Raw genomic sequence first — 20,868 nt, forward strand, 5'->3', positions numbered from 1 at the left:
GCGACGTTTGCTCACTAAGCTAATGAGGGATAGCATTGGGGAAATGAACCCCAGAGAAGGTTTGTACTACTGATAAGCAGGGGTGTATTTACTAGGAACCAAACAGCTACAATAGCAAGGGATTAATCTGCACTTGTCCAATAAGATTTTTTTTTTGCTACGGTGTCCACTAAGGAATACACCCCAGGACTGTGTCCAATACAATATCAATAAGACGGGGTGTGTAGGTTGAACGGCAAGATTTCTGGGATATGTACTGTAGTTGATATTATGCTCACTGACATTTTGTATGGTATTGTAGCATGTGCTTGATTAGGAACAATTAACCCCCGTTGTTGCGATCTGCTAGCTTGCTGATAAAAGGAGTGATATCTGGGCAACCAAGACAGTTAGCTATTGTGTATTATTAATTTCTTCTATGACTTTTGAATCATAGCACCTTGATCTACATGTGAACTTTTGAGAACCACAGTCCTCCCATGATGACTAAGTTTCTCTTTTCTTTTTATGGGCACACATCAGGACATGTAGAAATGGGTATCTTTTCTTCTCAGAACTAGACTTGAGCCCTTTCGTTTCACCTGTCTTAATGGCTATAAGAGGCTATCCATTGGATTCTGTCCTTACAATCTCAAAAGCTCACTACTGGATCCTTTTGGAGAATACAACACCCACAGGAAATACTGACTGATACACTGCATGACTGTTCCCACTTTGTTTTTTACATTTTTTTTATCATGTCTATGTTAAGGGAAGATTTATTGACAAAAACCGACAAGTTCATTTGAGTAATTATTTTAACTTATGAATAGCTTTTTGTAAAAAAAATAAAAGTTGTATAACATTAACTATTGGTCGATACTACAAGGCAAATGTATGTATATACATGTCTCTAAGTGAATAGGCTACGCTCAATTTTACCCGTGCAGGTCAACGGCTTGGATTCCCCTGCCTATTTGTTGTTTTGCTTAATTTTTACCATGTTTTCTTGACACATTTCAGTTGAACAACTGACTAGGTGTCCCACCCGCGTTCCCTTTCTTTACTAGGGACAGTGGACTAAGATTCTATCTCACATGATCATTTATCTGTCCCCAAATAATGTCCCCAAATTTTTTTGAGCTCTTAAATGTGCACGTTCTTAAAATCATAAGAATGTTTTATTTTTGTCTCACATTAAAATGTTATTTTATGAACCCATTTGCTTTTTTTTGTCTTGTTTAATGTGGCCATTCGTTTATTATTTACTCTGTTTTTGAACCAGGTACCTTTTTCAGAAATGCCATGTACTTCTGTGTGGCCACTAGATAGCAGTAGTCTACAATAAATCTGACTTTCATGTTGACTGTAATAATATAAGTGGAACTGCTGAGTGTAAAGGTTTCTAGTTCTCTGGCTTCATATTCTCTAGTTTGTCATTTGCATAATAATATATTGGCAGATACAGCAGTTAAGGGTAGATTTCATATATTTAATTGAAAGTTAAATATGCACTGTGTGTACCACTAATCCTCATCACTATCTGTTACATTTTCTATATTGGCTGAATCAAGTTGTCAATAAGGTACAGTAGGAGTAGAGTACATGGGAAAAAAACAAAAAAAAGTCCAGCCTCTAATCCTGAAGAGAGCATTCTCATTGGTTGTTTCAAGTATCACTCACGTGCGTTTTTCATGGATCGGGAAGCAGTAGCACTTGTCTTGACACGATTATATAATATGTCGATTCAGTTTGTACTGTTTTGTGTGGAAGAAACGCCTCCCACTGGCTGCTATCACCTAGCTAGTGAAGTGTTTTTTTTTTTCCATTTTGAATTTGACTAAATTTATACCATTTTTGGTATAACGTTATATTTAAGTATTTATTTTACTTGTTTATGGTTACATCGCGAGCCTATTATTAGCTAGCCAGCCATACAGGCTAGCTGGCCGAGGTCTTGTGGATTGATAGCCCAGCTAGCGTTAGCTAGGGTCGGGTAGCCAAGTCCAGGGCATACAGCAACTGCTTTTAATCCTGTTTTTACTTGTTAAAGAAAATGAAGATAACGGTGGAATTCGAGGAATGTCTCAAAGACTCTCCAAGATTCAGGTAGGCTAAGTGACCTCCTCTTTGTTCCTACACAACAAGTCATGGTTTTATGACGGTACCTGCTAGGAGCATGTGTTCCGCGTCCAAAACGACCTCCGTAATCGTTTGATGCTACCACCTCACCTCAATGTAAAAATCTGTCGTTCTGCCCCTGAACAAGGCAGTTAACCCACTGTTCATTGAATATAAGAATTTAACTGACTAGCCTAGTTAAATAAAGGTAAAAAAAATAAAGTTAAACATGGATTCCATCTTGTCTCGCATGTCGCGAATACCTGGCATTATTTTTTTTACACAGTATACAAAACAGACAAGTTTACACACATTTAAACAAATGCATAGCTTGTTAAGGCTTCACAGGCAATTTAGGATGAGCTTTGGACAACCATTTTCAAATGTATGCATTCACCATTTTTACAGCTGCAATAAGTAACTTTTTGAGCAAACCCACCAAATGTAGACACATTTATTATCATTGAAAGCAAGCCTAAGAGACTTATGTTCTGTTCTATTTCCTGTTAATTCTGTTCTATGTGCGTTATTTCAAAAAAAATATGCGGTCCCAAGATCTGTCTGAAACAATCTTGGTGCAAATACAATAAATTTGTTACCATCTTCAATTTGACTACACGCATCTATTTTGAATCTTGACAGTACCTGCCTGGTTAACTGAATAATAATAATAGTAACAATAAACACTTCAGACTTTGTTAGTGACAATATTTTATTTTTCAATCCCATACCGCATTCAAATTAATGTTAACCTCTACAGGATCTGTGGGATGGTTGAGCTAAAGTAGGCTAATGGGATTAGCATGAGGTTCTTAGTAACACAAACATTTTCCAGGACGTAGACATATCTGATATTGGCAGAAAGCTTAAATTCTTGTTTATCTAACTGCACTGTCCAATTTACAGTAGCGGGTACAGTGAAAGAATACCATGCTATTGTTTGAGGAGAGTGCATAGTTATGAATTTAACGTTATTAATAAACCAATTAGGCACATTTGGGCAGTCTTGATAGAACATTTTGAACATAAATGCAATGGGTCATTGGATCAGTCTAAAACTTTGCACATACACTGCTGCTATGTAGTGGCCAAAATCTAAATTGCGCCTGGGCTGGAATAATACATTATGGCCTTTCTCTTGCATTTCAAAGATGGTACAAAAAAAGCATGTTTTTTTCTTTGTATTGTCTTTTACCAGTTTTAATGTGCTATATTCTCCTGCATTCATTTCACATTTCCACAAACTTCAAAGTGTTTCTTTTCAAATGGTATCAAGAATATGCACATCCTTGCTTCAGGTCCTGATCTACCGGCAGTTAGATTTGGGTGTATCATGTTAGGTGAAAATTGAGAAAAAAAAGGGTTAGATCCTTAAGAGGTTTTAATACGTTTAGAATTCCAGTATACTTTTGCAGGAGTTTCACGCTAATCGGCCCCACAATTGACCCTTCGCTAAGCCCCGCCCCCCCTTGGTTACTGTTGCAACCTTGGACAACATTTTCCGGGGAAGCCCAATTCAACCACTAGCGAAATCCCCTCACAATTATCTCAGGCTCTACATTTCAGCAATCACAGAAGCAAGTTAAATTATTTAGCCATTTAAACATTTCCTTGTCTAAAAATAACTCAGTTTTTGTCATAGCCCTCACTGGCTTTCATTTGATTTAAACATGAGCTTATCCGAGATGTCGGACTTGACGACAATCGCTATCCATTGGAGCGCTGCAATTGATTGCCCAAAATTTCCACTAGATAGCACAGCCACAAAAGCAAAATTGTCTATCGTAAAAATGTATGTACAATATTTTATATTTTTGAGGAAAGATTTTAGGGTAGGGACATTCTAAGGATTCCGGACAGCACTAACCGAGCTAGTTCGCTCAAACATTGAGATCTGTGCGACGCCGAAAAAGGGGAAAACGAGGCGGTCTCGTGGTCAGGATTCGGAGACGGGCACATCGCGCTCCACTCCCTAGCATACTACTCGCCAATGTCCAGTCTCTTGACAATAAGGTTGATGAAATCGAAGCACGGTAGCATTCCAGAGAGACATCAGGGATTGCAACGTGCTCTGCTTCACGGAAACATGGCTAACTCAAGGGACGCTAACGGAGTCGGTGCAGCCAGCTGGTTTCTTCATGCATCGCGCCGACAGAAACAAACATCTTTCCGGTAAGAAGAGGGGCGTGGGGTATGCCTTATGATTAACGAGACGTGGTGTGATCATCATAACAACACACAGGAACTCAAGTCATTCTGTTCACCTTGCTAGAACTCCTCACAATCAAATGTCGACCGCATTATCTACCAAGGGAATTCTCTTCAATCATAATCACAGCCGTATATATTCCCCCCAAGCAGACACATCGATGGCCCTGAACGAACTTTATCTGACTCTTTGTAAACTGGAAACCACACACCCTGAGGCTGCATTCATCGTAGCTGGGGATTTTAACAAGGCTAATCTAAAAACAAACTCCCTAAATTCTATCAGCATATCGATTGTGCTACCAGGGCTGGAAAAACTCTAGACCATTGTTATACCAATTTCCGCGACGCTTATAAGGCCCTCCCCCGCCCCCTTTCGGAAAGCTGACCACGACTCCATTTTGTTGATTCCAGCCTACAAACAGAAACTAAAACAACAAGCTCCCGCGCTCAGGTCTGTTCAACGCTGGTCCGACCAATCTGAATCCACGCTTCAAGACTGCTTCGATCACGCGGATTGGAATATGTTCCGCATCGCGTCCAACAACAATATTGACGAATATGCTGATTCGGTGAGCGAGTTCATTAGGAAGTGCATTGACGATGTCGTACCCACAGCAACGATAAAAACATTCCCAAACCAGAAACCGTGGATTGACGGCAGCATTCGCGTGAAACTGAAAGCGCGAACCACTGCTTTTAACCAGGGCAAGGTGACCGGAAGCATGACCGAATACAAACAGTGTAGCTATCTCTCTCCGCAAGGCAATCAAACAGGCTAAGTCTCAGTACAGAGACAAAATCGAGTCGCAATTCAACAGCTCAGAAACAAGAGGTATGTGGCAGGGTCTACAGTCAATCACGGACTACAAAAAGAAAACCAGCCCCGTCGCGGACCAGGATGTCTTGCTCCCAGACAGGCTAAACAACTTTTTTGCCCGCTTTGAGGACAATACAGTGCCACTGACACGGCCCCTACAAAACCTGCGGGCTCTCCTCACTGCAGCCGAGGTGAGTAAAACATTTAAACGTGTTAACCCTCGCAAGGCTGCAGGCCCAGACGGCATTCCCAGCCGCGTCCTCAGAGCATGCGCAGACCAGCTGGCTGGTGTGTTTACGGACATATTCAATCAATCCTTATCCCAGTCTGCTGTTCCCACATGCTTCAAGAGGGCCACCATTGTTCCTGTTCCCAAGAAAGCTAAGGTAACTGAGCTAAACGACTACCGCCCCGTAGCACTCACTTCCGTCATCATGAAGTGCTTTGAGAGACTAGTCAAGGACCATATCACCTCCACCCTACCGGACACCCTAGACCCACTCCAATTTGCTTACCGACCCAATAGGTCCACAGACGACGCAATCGCAACCACACTGCACACTGCCCTAACCCATCTGGACAAGAGGAATACCCATGTGAGAATGCTGTTCATCGATTACAGCTCAGCATTTAACACCATAGTACCCTCCAAACTCGTCATCAAGCTCGAGACCCTGGGTCTCGACCCCGCCCTGTGCAACTGGGTCCTGGACTTCCTGACGGGCCGCCCCCAGGTGGTGAGGGTAGGTAACAACATCTCCACCCCGCTGATCCTCAACACTGGGCCCCACAAGGGTGCGTTCTGAGCCCTCTCCTGTACTCCCTGTTCACCCACGACTGCGTGGCCATGCACGCCTCCAACTCAATCATCAAGTTTGCGGATGACACTACAGTGGTAGGCTTGATTACCAACAACGACGAGACGGCCTACAGGGAGGAGGTGAGGGCCCTCGGAGTGGGGTGTCAGGAAAATAACCTCACACTCAACGTCAACAAAACAAAGGAGATGATTGGGGACTTCAGGAAACAGCAGAGGAGACCCCCCTATCCACATCGACGGGTCAGCAGTGGAGAAGGTGGAAAGTTTTAAGTTCCTCGGTGTACACATCACGGACAAACTGAATTGGTCCACCCACACAGACAGCGTTGTGAAGAAGGCGCAGCAGCGCCTCTTCAACCTCAGGAGGCTGAAGAAATTCGGCTTGTCACCAAAAGCACTCACAAACTTCTACAGATGCACAATCGAGAGCATCCTGTCGGGCTGTACACCGCCTGGTACGGCAACTGCTCCGCCCACAACCGTAAGGCTCTCCAGAGGGTAGTGAGGTCCGCAGAACGCATCACCAGGGGCAAACTACCTGCCCTCCAGGACACCTACACCACCCGATGTCACAGGAAGGCCATAAAGATCATCAAGGACAACAACCACCCAAGCCACTGCCTGTTCACCCCGCTATCATCCAGAAGGCGAGGTCAGTACAGGTGCATCAAAGCAGGGACCGAGAGACTGAAAAACAGCTTCTATCTCAAGGCCATCAGACTGTTAAACAGCCACCACTAACATTTAGCGCCGCTGCCAACATACTGACTCAACTCCAGCCACTTTAAAAATGGGAATTGATGGAAATTATGTAAAAATGTACCACTAGCCACTTTAACAATGCCACTTAATACAATGTTTACATACCCTACATTACCCATCTCATATGTATATACTGTACTCTATATCATCTACTGCATCTTGCCATTTTATGTAATACATGTACCACTAGCCACTTTAAACTATGCCACTTTATGTTTACATACCCTACAGTACTCATCTCATATGTATATACCGTACTCTATACCATCTACTGCATCTGCCATGCCGTTCTGTACCACCACTCATTCATATATCTTTATGTACATATTCTTTATCCCTTTACACTTGTGTGTGTGTGTTAAGGTAGTAGTTGTGGAATTGTTAGGTTAGATTACTGTTGGTTATTACTGCATTGTCGGAACTAGAAGCACAAGCATTTCGCTACACTCGCATTAACATCTGCTAACCATGTGTATGTGACTAATAAAATTTGATTTGATTTGATTTGAGATCTATTTTTGGTTTTGATTTGGAGGGGTGTGGTAACATCAAACAATTGGATTGAATACGTTCTTGGGCATTGCCTTTCCACCAGAACAATCTACCGATTATGGATACCGTCCAACGCGGGACATGTGCTGCTATAACTTGTACAATCATTGGCCGAGTACTAATCTTGCAAGCTTCTATGTAATGCCTTACTGTTAAGATAACTGTACTTAATGTTATTAACTGTATACGTGACAGCGAGCTTCGTAGGGCTAGCTAAGTAAGTGAAAATATTTGTCCTATTAATTTCCACTGTCAGGGTCAACTCCCAGTTCTACCTGCATTATCACCTCAGTATCACAAGCCCATATTTTCTTTGACTTGGGTCATGGGATGGGATGTTGTCATGCCAAGTGCCAACAAGGGAATATCAAGATAAACATTCAGAGAGATGCCTCAACTGGCCACCATAAAGTAGCAAGTTTTAGCTAACATTGCAGCTTGGTTCTAGGTTTTCAACAGTGTTGTCATTGTTCTTGAAAGATATAGGCAGTTGACAATTGATATCTCTCTAATATAGGCTAATGCACTGTGCTTGCTTCGAAGGAGATGTACATGTGTGCCTTGCCTGCCATGCAGCCATTAAGGGATTGACACCTGATGTCGTCTCATTTCTAGCTTTTTTCCCAATGCATACTCTCTTGCCCTATTGCCTAAAGTAAACTTTGCTCAAATTAAGTGTTATTTCATCCTATTCAGTCAAGCTTGGGCTTTCCAAGCTTTGAGAAAGGGCCACCCCTCCCCTCTGTCCCCTCTCCCTCCCTCTGCGCTGAACACTATTCTTACAAAATGAGGAGCAGATGTTAGAAAGTTGTTTGCAGCAAACTTGGAGAGAGGCTTTTTTATTTTTTTCATCAAGGATCAGCTTGTGGGATGAACAAAAGCCTTCCAATCAGCTGAGCGTGAAACGATGACTGGCACAAACTCTGGCTGGCACTTGTCGTGGTGGCACCTGTGCTTTCGTCTGGCTCCTTCACAAGACTTGTGATTTAAAATCCCTGCCCTATCTTTCTCTTAGGCAAACTAGGCTATATAATATGACTGTGAATCAGCTGTGAATGATGCCTACACTCCCTCATTACCTACAGTGATTCTCTTTCCACCTTCAGCAGCTTGTTTAAGGAAAGATAATAAATATTCTATGCGATGTTGCTGTGATCCCTTGAATCACAAAGCTTCTGTCATACGCCCACTGACAAAGTTAGACCAGGTTTCTACTGAGGGTTATCGTTTCCATTAGTCCTTAACCTCAGCACCGCTGGGGTTCATTGTGGTTAAGGATTTACCAAAGATCCTTAAACAACATACATTTTTTCCACTTTGACCACCATTGCATCACTCTCTCATTTTTCCATCGTGTTTGAATTGGCAGAGAAAAGGACACAGAGAGAGCTGGAGAGTAATGGATGAAAACGGATGCAGACCAGCGAGGAATAACTCTGTCTCTTGACATCTGTTTCCATTTGTGTGTGTGCTTTCAACTCTGTGCCAGTGAAATTGGAGCCCCCAAATGTGGGATGTTTTTTCCCCAAGTCGGTAGGCTACACCCCACATTCCCTCCTCTCTAAGGTCTCTTTTTAGATGTAGCAAAAGTTATCATGTAGCCCTGAAACCTGTTTTCAACAACTGGTCTGGGACTTGGATGCAAATTCTGCTGATTCTGTAGACCTACTGTAATTTGCATTACGCTATGAGATTGCTGAAATATCAACTCTAGCAGCCTATTGCTCACTGAAAGATTTTCACTACAGTTATACTGGCTCCTCTTCAAATATGCAACTTGAAATTCCCTGAAGAGTAGGCCTATCATAAGTCATCTTTTCTCTGAACTGTGGAATTTGGTTCTTATCTGTTTTACAGATTAGGCTAAACACAACGAAACTTTCCTACAAAGTCATTATTAAAGTTGTCCCCCTTCATCCACAGTACAGTGGCAATGACAGTTGGGCCTAGACTAGACAATGTGTCAGTTATGACTGACTTTGAACCACATTTAAGGCTTTAAAGAAGTATAAAAGCACAGTAAAAATGGTTGAGAATTTAAATAATTTTTGTGACTTTTGTTTTGCACCCATTCATTTCAGCCTAATCAAGCACTTGAGGTTGTCTTTCATTTAGCAATTATGGATTGTCCTTTTATGTTCTCTCTCCTCTTTACCCTGTTAAAATGCGGTGTAATTGAAAGTCATTCAGAAACCAAGCTTGGCAGAGTGCCATTTACATGATGACATTGGCCACTCGATAGTGGTAGCAATTTGTTCTGCCTCATTGATGAACCCACAGTTGGCACCTCATCACTAGCCTTGATAATGCAGAGGACAGCGCCAGATACTTTAACCTTAGTTCAAGAACGTTAATGGTGGGCTAGTCACTGGACTAACTGTAGTTAGCTTTTCAGGTTGTCAACAAGAAGGTCTTTGGCTCCCTTCAGGTGATCTCATTTGCACACCCAATATAGCCTCAGCCTAATCTACGATTCCCTCGTGACTTTACGGGATACCATTAGCAATGAACACACACAACACATTTTTTAATAAGACTAATGAGCAGCTGGGACACTGAGTAGAGTAGCTTATTCATCGTTCACTAACCTTTTAAAAAGGGTGTCCTCAAGGTGGAGGTTAATGTAGGTATGACTGACTTTTGGGTGTGCCTCTGGATATAGCCTACAGTTGAGCAGATCTCTTGAGACATTGTTGTCTGTCAGCCTATTACACTATTACAAGAGGTGGGATCATGGGAATCCTCGTCAGAGAGTTCTGGGTGGGGTTAGAGGACATGGTAGTCTATTCAAGCTATCTTTGAATGTTTGATCTGCTTAAACTATTCTGTATTGGTTTGAAGTATTGTGATTCATTTTATGTTGCAGATTTTTGTTTTTGTTTTCTACCTGATGTACATTGAGCGTTTATTATGGTCCATGTTGTTGTTTCACTCTTGAACTGGCACCCAAGTTACTGTAAATGAATCACGCTTGTGGTGTTCCCATTTAGTCGACTGGTCGATTGTTTGGTCGATCGAGATTTCTTTAGTCGCGCAGTAGCCAAAAAATATCATGGTAAACAAGACACTTGTCTGATTTGCGCTGAGTGGACTGATCCATTGTGGAGGCCATGGGGATGGCACAGTCCATCAGTCTAAGATGTGCTACTGAAATTGTATATGGTTATAATACATAACAAAAATTATATTATTTTGTAACAAATGCGCGTTCTCCCTTGTTGGATAGCGGTTGCTGTCCACAGTTCTGAAACGTATCAGCGCGCTGTTGAATTGGCGCCTTTTCCTAGACTGTGTTGTTATGTCCATAATAGCAACGTTAAGCAGCGTATTGGGGTTGAGAACCAATAGGCAGCAGCATAATGAGATGAGAAAACAGCCCGTGCCTTATTGTCTAAGAAAAGTGATGAAAGAGGAAACCTGAACTTAATTAGGCCTATAATCAATAGCCTTACTGTTAAATGTGCCTGGCTTTATAAATCATCAATATATCTACAGAAATAAGACAGATCCTGCTTCTGTTGCCTGTTTGAGTGTTTGTTTAATAGCCTACTGATTCCGTTAACACCAATCCCCACGCAACATGTCAAGTAAATAATTTCACAAATTCGGCTGTTTTTAATCTTTTGTTTTGCTGTAATAAAGGCTGTATGCTTTTTTTTCATTAGAACAGCCTCTAGTATTATTTATAATTTATTTAGTGTTAACACGGTTCCAAATTGTCTGAAATTATATTTATTATAATAACCTATATTTCAATACTTCTATAGTGTATCAATCAATTAATTAATTCATGTCATCACACAGCATACGAGTCATTCATGATTTGAAATGCTATGAAGTATTTTAGTTTTAAAATGAAATAAAGCGAGCCTTCAATAATTTGCTGAAACAATATATAAACTATTTCATTTCGGGAATTGCATTCACAAATGAGTGTGACTGTTTTTATTCTTAGCTGTAAAAACATTTTTAAAATCCTTTCTTACAAGACTTTCTGGTATGCTTATACTTTAAGGTTTACGTTGTTCCAAACGGTCAGAGAAAATGATATTGTAATCTATACAGCACCTGTTTGGCACACATAGTATGTACTCAGCACTTGCTCCTTACCTTCTTCTTGATCTCCAGTATTTTCCACAACTAGTCACATTTATTCCACACATCTGACTTTCCCATTACCTCCTGAGCGACCTATAAATATTCCTCTGTATCGAGTTTATTTGTCACGTCCCCTGCATCCATTTTGCTGTCACGTGTTAGTGTTTAGAGTTTGTTATAAGCACGGCCTGCCCGCTTATTAGGCAAGATTGACAAGGGCGGCATTTTCTGAGCTAAATTGACCAAGACGCACCTCCAACACACACAACCTCACGTAATTCTGCCCAAAAACAATGACAATTTCTCTCAACCAGTGGCATATGGGCTTTTTAGGTGAGTGCTGATGCCACCCTTTGGCAAGCAGTGCCCACTTTGTTAAAGGCAGGGGTGCAAAATATTTTGCTTGTCCGTTCCCAGCATGCCTCTCCAGGGTGCTGTTGGAGAGACGTATCTCTGCAGCACTCCACCAACGTTCAGTTCAAAAATGATCTAACATAAATCATGTAGCAGATATCGGAAATAGTAGAAAGAGTATGTGGCCTTTTCTGTAGCATACAGGCTGGAGATAAAATAAATGACAATGTAATGACACGGACACTTTTTACATCATGCAGGTTTCTCAGATCAAATAGCCTAACCTAAATGGTGCTCAATTCCCATCCCCCAAAATGCGTTGTCATGTTAAAAAAGCAACATATCCTAAAAACAGGATAGGTCAAAGTGAAATGGACAATCACAACTGTTGTCCAAGAGTTTCAAGCCGTTGTCATGATTAGTGGTTTCAAGTTTATCCCTAAAGTTTTTGACAAGCTGATCATATTGAAAATAAAATACTTCTGCATTTCCCACTGTGTAAACGCATTGCAAATAGACTCGCGTTAACTCCGTCACCAGCAAAGCACCATCAAACCACTTCCTCCATGCTTTCATGGTGGGAGCCACACATGCGGAGATCATTCGTTCACCTACTCTGCGTCTCACAAAGACACAGTTGATGTTGAGATGAGTCTGTTACTTGAACTCTGTAGCATTTATTTGGGCTGCAATTTCTGAGGCTGGTAACTCTAATGAACTTATCCTCTGCAGCAGAGGTAACTCTGGGTCTTCCGTTCCTGTGGCGGTCTTCATGAAAGCCAGTTTCATCATAGCGCTTGATGGTTTTTGCGACTACACTTGAAGAAACATTCAAAGTTCTTGACATTTTCCGGATTGACTGACCTTCATGTGTTAAAGTAATGATGCATTGTCGTTTCTCTGCTTGTTTGAGCTGTTCTTGCCATAATATGTACTTGGTTTTTTACCAAATAGGGCTATCTTCTGTATGCCACCCCTACCTTGTCACAACTTATTGGTTCAAACGCATTAAGGAAATTCCACAAATTTACTTTTAACAAGGCAGACCTGTTAATTGAAATGCATTCCAGGTGACTACCTCATGAAGATGGTTGAGAGAATGCCAAGAGTGTGCAAAGCTGTCATCAAGGCAAAGGGTGGCTACTTTGAAGAATCTCAAATATAACATATTTTGATTTGTTTAACACTTTTTGCGTCACTACATGATTCCATATGTTATTTCATATTTTTGATATCTTCACTATTATTCTACAATGTAGAAAATAGTAAAAATAAGAAAAACCCTTGACTGAGTAGGTGTGTCCAAACTTTGAATGGTACTGTTATGGTTGTTTTTTTACACTTGCGGGAACCCCCCCCCCCCCCCCCCCCCCCCCCCTTATCAACACATCCCACTCTAACAATGACAGGATATACGCCACGGCACAGGGGCTCGGCCTAGTCCTGCATTTTTCAATTGAGCGTCATAGAGAAAGAAGTATGAAGAAGAAGTATGAATGTCATCATTTGCCCCTTAAACCCCACTCTCGGCTCATAAGATTCTACAGGATATTGGTCCTTATAAGTTGTCAGGAAGAGCCTGTGCAACACGCCATTTGATTTGGGAGATCTTTTGAAGTACTACTCAGATTGGTGCCTCAGATTCACTGTGTCAGGCCCCACATAGGAGGACATTGTGTGTGTGTGTGTGTGTGTGTGAGAGACTAGGCCTAAACTTTTGAACTACCTCACTCCCACTCTAAGGCTAACACACAACTCCCTCTTGGCAAACAGCCAACAAAACTCAATTTAAGTAGCCATCGCCTTTCTCTGGAAACCCTCAATGAGTCAGTGTTCCTAATGGTTTGTACACTCGTTATGGCCATTTGATTCAGTCCGAGCCTTTGTGGTGTGGGTATAGGAAAGTAGGATGGCCGAATGTAAACAGTCTATCCAGTAGGCTATTCATCATGACTATCAAACCAATGTTTATTAGTTGCGTACACAGTTTAACAGATGTTATAGTGGGTGCAGCGAAATGTTTGTTACTGGCTCCTAACAATGCAGTAACATGTCAAACAAGTACACAATCAATAATACAAAATAAAAAAATCAAATGCTAGAACGAATCCAATTAGCCCAAATAGCACTGTAACAGGAGTCCAATTTCAAGCTATACGTATATACAGTGCATTCGGAGTATTCTGACCCCTTGACTTTTTCCACATTTTGTTGCGTTACAGCCTTACTCTAAAATTGATTAAACATAATTCTCAATCTACACATTACCCCATAATGACAAATCAAAAATAGGTTTTTAGAAATGTAAGCAAATTCATAAACTGATACCTTATTTACATGTATTCAGACCCTTTGCTATGAGACTTGAAATTGAGCTCAGGTGCATCCTGTTTCCATTGATCATCCTTGAGATGATTCTATAACTGGATTGGAGTCCACTTGTGGTAAATTCAATTGATTGGACATGATTTGGAAAGACACACACCTGTCTATATAAGGTCCCACAGTTGACAGTGCATGTCAGAACAAAAAACAAGCCATGAGGTTGAAGGATTAGTCCGTAGAGCTCCGAGACAGGATTGTGTCGATGCACAGATCTGGGGAAGTGTACAAAACATTTCTGCAGCATTGAAGGTTTCCAAGAATACAGTGGCCTCCATCATTCTTAAATGGAAGAAGTTTGGAACCACCAAGACTCTTCGTAGAGCTGGCTGCTCGGCCAAACTGAGCAATCGGGGAGAAAGGACCGATGGGCACTCTAACAGAGCTCCAGTTCCCCTGTGGAGATGGGAGAACCTTCCAGAAGGACAACCATTTCTGCAGCACTCCACCAATCAAGCCTTTATGGTAGAGGGGCCAGATGGAAGCCACTCCTCAGTAAAAGGCACATGACAGCCCACCTGAGTTTTGCCAAAAGGCACCTGAAGAACTCTTAAACCATGAGAAACAAGATATTCTCGTCTGATGAGGCCAAGATTGGCCTGAATGCCAAGTGTCAGGTCTGGAAAACCAGGCATCGCTCATCACCTGGCCAATACCATCCCTACGGTGAAGCATGGTGGTGGCAGCATCATGCTGTGGCGATGTTTTTCAGCGGCAGGGACCGGGAGACCAGTCAGGATCGAGGGAAAGGTGAACAGATCAAAGTACAGAGATCCTTGATGAAAACTTGCTCCAGAGTGCTCAGGACCTCAGACTGGGGCGAAGGTTCACCTTCCAACAAGACAACTACCCTAAGCACACAGCCAAGACAACACAGGAGTGGCTTCAGGACAAGTCTCTGAATGTCCTTGGGTGGCCCAGCCAGAGCCCGGACTTGAACCCGATCAAACATCTCTGGAGAGACCTGAAAATAGCTGTGCAGCAACGATCTCCATCCAACCTCACTGAGCTTGAGAGGATCTGCTGAAAAGAATTGGAGAAACTCCCCAAATACAGATGTGCCAAGCTTGTAGCGTCATACCCAAGAAATCTTGAAATCTTGTAATCGCTTTCATTATGGGGTATTGTGTATAGATTGATGAGGGAAAAAATCTATTTAATCACTTTCAGAATAAGGCTGTAAACTAACAAAATGTGGATAAAGTCAAGGAGTCTGAGTACTTTCCGAATGCACTGTATCTCATTCGCATAGAGTTGATCAGGCTGTTGATTGTAACCTGTGGAATATTGTCCCACTCTTCTTCAATGGCTGTGCGATGTTGCTGGATATTGGCAGGAACTGGAACACGCTGTCGCACACGTTGATCCAGAGCATCCCAAGCCTGCTCAATGGGTGACATGTCTGGTGGGTATGCAGGCCATGGAAGAACTGGAACATTTTCAGCTTCCAGGAATTGTGTACAGAACCTTGCGACATCGGGCCGTGCATTATCATGCTGAAACATGAGGTGATGGCGTGGATGAATGGCACTACAATGGGTCTGAATATCTCGTCACAATATCTCTGTGCATTCAAATTGCAATCGATAAAATGCAATTGTGTTCGTTGTCTGTAGATTATACCGCCCCATACCATAACCACACAGCCAACATGAGGCACTCTGTTCATAACATTGACATCTGCAAACCGCTCGCCAACACGACACTCTGCCATCTGCCCAGTAGAGTTGAAATTGGGATTCATCCGTGACTAGCACCCTTCCCCAGCGTGCCAGTGGATGAGCTTCCCTGAGATGGTTTCTGACAGTTTGTGCAGAAATTCTTCAGTTGTGCATGCATTCCCACAGTTTCATCAGCTGTCCGGGTGGCTGGTCTCGGATGATCCCACAGGTAAAGAAGCTGGATGTGGAGGTCCTGGGCTGGCGTGGTTACATGTGGTCTGCGGTTGTGAGGCCGGTTGGACGTCCTGCCAAATTCTCAAAAACGATGTTGGAGACGTTCATTAATGTATCTTAAGCCATTTAATTTTCCAGCAACATCTCTGGTGGACATTCCTGCAGTCAGCATGCTAATTGCACTCTCGCTCAAAACTTGAGACATCTGTTGCGTTGTGTGACAATACTGCACATTTTAGAGGTGCCTTTAATTGTCCCCGGCACAAGGTGCACCTGTGTAATGATCATGCTGTTTATTCAGCTTCTTGATATGTCACACCTGTCAGGTATATGGATTACCTTGGTAAAGGAGAAAGGCTCAGTAACAGGGATGTACATACTTTTTTTTTTTTAAGTAATCTTTTTTTTTGCATATGGAACATTTCTGGGATCTTTTTTTTCAGCTCATGAAAGATGTTGCGTTTTAGATTTTTGTTCAGCATGAATTAAAGGGTTTTGGGAAAGCCTTTCCGTCTACCAGAAGATGGTTGTCAATGCATTATCAATAGCGCTAACGGCTACACAAAGTGGTAGAGAAACGTGTGCACACACAGACGCACAGACATTTCAGTGCCATTAGCTCTTCAGAAGTTTAAGGAAAATGCGTATCACTGATCCGTTTTGTTATTATCATCATCTTGGGCAAAATAATGAATGTTCTTAAGTTCAATACATTTGGTTGATTTCCAACTAAGTTCATTACATTTTGAAATATTGTTGAATCTGTTTTAATGTCTCGATTCTCTGCAGCACAGATTTTGTAGGGCCCTGTGGGATTGTCCAATTTAAAATAGGCCACCACTCTCTCTCCTCCTACGGGCACCATATTCCTTATTTAGTGCACTACTTTTGACCAGGGCCCTAACTAGTATTTTCGGTAGGTGAGGTAGAATCTATGGCTTCAGCTGGAATGTGCAGTCTACCATCATATTTGATATCGGTATATAATGCATTGTGGAAGTAGTCACCAGTGGCAGCCCCTGTCAAGCTATAACTGCCCAGCAGAATTATTGTAAAGCAAACAGGGTGGGTGAAGTGACAACGCAATCATAGCTCTTTGGACTCAGCCAGCTCCTTATGAGAGAAACTCATTTCGAAAGCTCTGACTGTGAGGATGCATGCATCTGTAAAGAGGCTTGTACAACTCTCGACTGTTTGTGTTATATTTAGAGTTCGGTGTAGATGCATAAAATAGTTGTTTGGCTCCATTTTTTGGGGGGGGGGCCGGTAGCCAGAAAATATATTTTGAACATAATTCCATTCTATTACTACTTAGTGTCATTGCTGTCTTTCTGTGCATGTCTTTCACAAACACACAGCCAGACACAGAAAGACAGGCACACGCACAATTTCAGTGAGATGGTTAAAATATCCTAACATATTCAAGGGGAGCAGGGGCTCCTCTTCAAAGCATCCTCTGACTTTGGGACGAGTTGACAGAGACATGCTTGCATCTCGTTATTCTCACTCCGTGGCCAGATGTTGTGGCTTAGCGGTGCTGTGCGGGACATGACAGCCATAGAAACAGCTAGAGGGGGTTTGGATGGACCCTCCCGCCTGGTCCACCCTGGGTGTCACTGTAATCCCACCCCCCACCCCCGCACCACTATCTTCATTTGATTATGCTGGGTGCACCATACAATCCCAATGGCAGCACATTCAACTAAAACGACCCCGGGGGAATAAGCCCGTATTCCTCAATCGCTTTTTCAGACCGTCACTGATTCCTATCGGTGCCTCATTGTCCCGATGAGGAACCATAGCTAGGATGTGTGGAGAGAGCAAGATAAGCTTTCACTGCAGTATGTGTTCGCAGTACTGTGAAAAAACCAAGGCCGGGACTACAATTCTGCACTCCGTAACCCATGTTCTTTTCACTCTATTTTCATGCCATAGGCTTTGTGCCTAATTACATCAGTAGTTTAGGCCTTAATTAACGATTCTGATACTAGGCCGCATTGCAGAATGTCTATGTTCTGCCACATTTTTATCCCCACCTTGTTATCTCAGGACTCAGTATGCCATCTGGGATAATACCTTGAGCAGACATACGGCCAGGTTTGTCTGGCCAGCAACAGCCAAGAAGGGGGAGGGTCTGAACTCAAGGTTGCTTGAGCATACAGTCAGCACTTTGGCTGTGCTGCAGCCTGCATAACGGCGAGAGATCATACTGACTCAAATCTCTAGCCACTTAATAATAAAAAATTTGATGTAATAAGTGTATCACTAGTCACTTTAAACAATGCCACTTTATATAATGTTTACATACCCTACATTACTCATCTCATATGTATGTACTGTACTCTACCATCTACTGCATCTTGCCTATGCCGTTCGGCCAACGCTCATCCATATATTTATATGTAGATATTCTTATTCATTCCTTTACACTTGTGTGTATAAGGTAGTTGTTGTGAAATTGTTAGATTGCTTGTTAGATATTACTGCACGGTCGGAACTAGAAGCACAAGCATTTCGCTACACTCGCATTAACATCTGCTGACCATGTGTATGTGACCAATAAAATGTAATGTGATTTTGAGATCATTCCCTTGATATTAAGGAGAGGCTTGCTGGGTGCCATAGTCTTAATATGGAGCTCCAGAATAGATTGAAAGTGATTCCTCAAATGACGCCTATGCTTGGTCCTCTTTATGTTGTGAACTTGTGACGTTATATCAGGGTTTTCAACTCCTACCCTACGAGGTCTGGAGCCTGCTGGTTTTCTGTTCAACCTGATAATTAATTGCTCTCACCTTGTGTCCCTGGGGGGGGGAGCTTCTTTTACTGGGGTGTGTGTCGTAAGGATAAGGAGCGATCACCTTCACCAGACAAGATCTGCCTTTATTCTCTTGCAAATAGATTGGTAAGACACTGCAACGAGCTAAGCTTGTACTGTGTCCATCTTCCATTCTACTATCTGTTCATTTTAGATATGGCGAGGCCAAAGTGCTAACATCACAAGCAAATGCATTTGTGGGGGATTTATCAGTGTTCTGTCGCAATGGTCTCCAATTTCTTTCAAGGACATGTCCCCAATATGCAACAAGGAGGGCTGGACAGCATTGTGCATAATTCTGAGCTATTGCTCTGCTGTTCTGAGCTACTGCTGTTCCCATAAGGGCTCAAGTCTGTCCGTCTAATGGAGATTCTCAAGCGACACCACTGTTCTTAATAAAACCTTGAGATGCTGTTATTCCAGTTTCCGTTTCCTCTCCTGTGGCATTCTGCTGCTGCTGCTCCAAGTATATTGTTCCCAGGAAGGCCAAGCTGTGTCATGTTTATTCTAGCAAAATGCCAGATATAGGCCCGTGGCGTTGTGGCATCTCTCAATCTGGCCGTGTGTGTGCAGGGTTTTTTCTGTATCAAAAAGGGGCTTAGGTGGTATGGGTGCGATCAGCCCAGCTGAATTTTAGAGAACGTTTTAGATAACCCCGTCTTGGAGGTGTAGCAAAATCTGTGAATTTAAGGCAATTTCCTGCAACCATACACATTTCTCCATTGAGCTGAGAGACATTTCTGCAGTTTAAAAGCTAGTTTTCTGCAATTCTATGCATTTTGCCATGTCTAATGCTATGCTATTTTGCCCAATCAAAATAACAAAATCAATAATGCTAAATTCATTGTTTTGGGAGTTTTCAATTCTTCCTGACTGTCTAGATTTTATTTTGGTGATTGATAGTTCGCAAAGATAATATTATAAAAACAGTATACATTTATATTTTCTACATACTGGTTTTTGACATTTAATTTTACACTGAAAGTGTTTTTCCATCCCGGAAATGTCAAAAGTTTGGATACACCTACTCATTCAAGTATTTTTCTTTATTTTTACTGTTTTCTACATTGTAGAATAATAGTGAAGACATCAACTATGAAATAACACATATGCAATCATATAGTAACCAAAAAAGTGTTAAACAAGATACTTCAAAGTAGCCACCTGTTGCGTTGATGACAGTGTTGCACAATCTTGGCATTCTCTCAACCAGCTTCACCTGGAATGCTTTTCAAACAGTCTTGAAGGAGTTCCCTCGTAAGTTGGCTGCTTTTCCTTCACTCTGCGGTCCAACTCATCCCAAACCATCTCAGTTGGGTTGAGGTCGGGTGATTGTGGAGGCCAGGTCATCTGATGCAGCACTCCAATGCTCTCCTTCTTGGTCAAATATCCCTTACACAGCCTGGGAGTGTGTTGGGTCATTGTCCTGTTGAAAAACAAATGATAGTCCAACTAAGCGCAAACCAGATGAGATGGCGTATCACTGCAGAATGCTGTGGTAGCCATGCTGGTTAAGTGTGCCTTGAATTCTAAATAAATCACAGACGGTGTCACCAGCAAAGCACCATCACACCTTTTCCTCCATGCTGGGAACCACACATGCAGAGATCATCCGTTCACCTACTAAGACATGGCGGTTAGAACCAAAAATCTCAAATTTGGACTCATCAGACCAAAGGGCAGATTTCCACCGGTCTAATGACCATTGCTCGTGTTTCTTGGCCCAAGCAAGTCTCTTCTTATTGGTGTCATCTAGTAGTGGTTTCTTTGCAGCAATTCGACAATAAAGGCCTGATTCATGCAGTCTCCCATGAACAGTTGATGTTGAGATGTGTCTGTTACTTGAACTCTGTGAAGCATATATTTGGGCTGCAATTTGAGGCTTGTAACTCTAACTTATCCTCTGCAGCAGAGGTACAGTTGAAGTAGGGAAGTTTACATACACTTAGGTTGGAGTCATTTAAACTAGTTTTTCAACCACTCCACAAATTTCTTGTTAGCAAACTATAGTTTGGTAAGTCGGTTAGGACATCTACTTTGTGCATGACACAAGTAATTT

General features: G+C 42.1%; 1 protein-coding gene across 2 annotated transcripts in view; it reads left to right on the forward strand.

The window, feature by feature from the left end:
- The first annotated feature begins 1,687 nt into the window (after positions 1-1,687).
- The window catches only part of LOC111975682 (arf-GAP with coiled-coil, ANK repeat and PH domain-containing protein 2), a 91,198-nt gene continuing 72,017 nt past the window's right edge, over positions 1,688-20,868 (forward strand). For both annotated transcript variants that reach the window (XM_070447460.1, XM_024004189.2), the window contains exon 1: positions 1,688-2,088. In XM_070447460.1, the coding sequence (XP_070303561.1) occupies positions 2,036-2,088 (53 nt within the window). In that variant the 5' untranslated portion in view covers positions 1,688-2,035. The remainder of the gene's footprint in view (positions 2,089-20,868) is intronic.

Source organism: Salvelinus sp. IW2-2015, linkage group LG16 (genome assembly GCF_002910315.2).
Source record: "Salvelinus sp. IW2-2015 linkage group LG16, ASM291031v2, whole genome shotgun sequence".
NCBI classification, from domain to species: Eukaryota; Metazoa; Chordata; class Actinopteri; order Salmoniformes; family Salmonidae; genus Salvelinus; species Salvelinus sp. IW2-2015.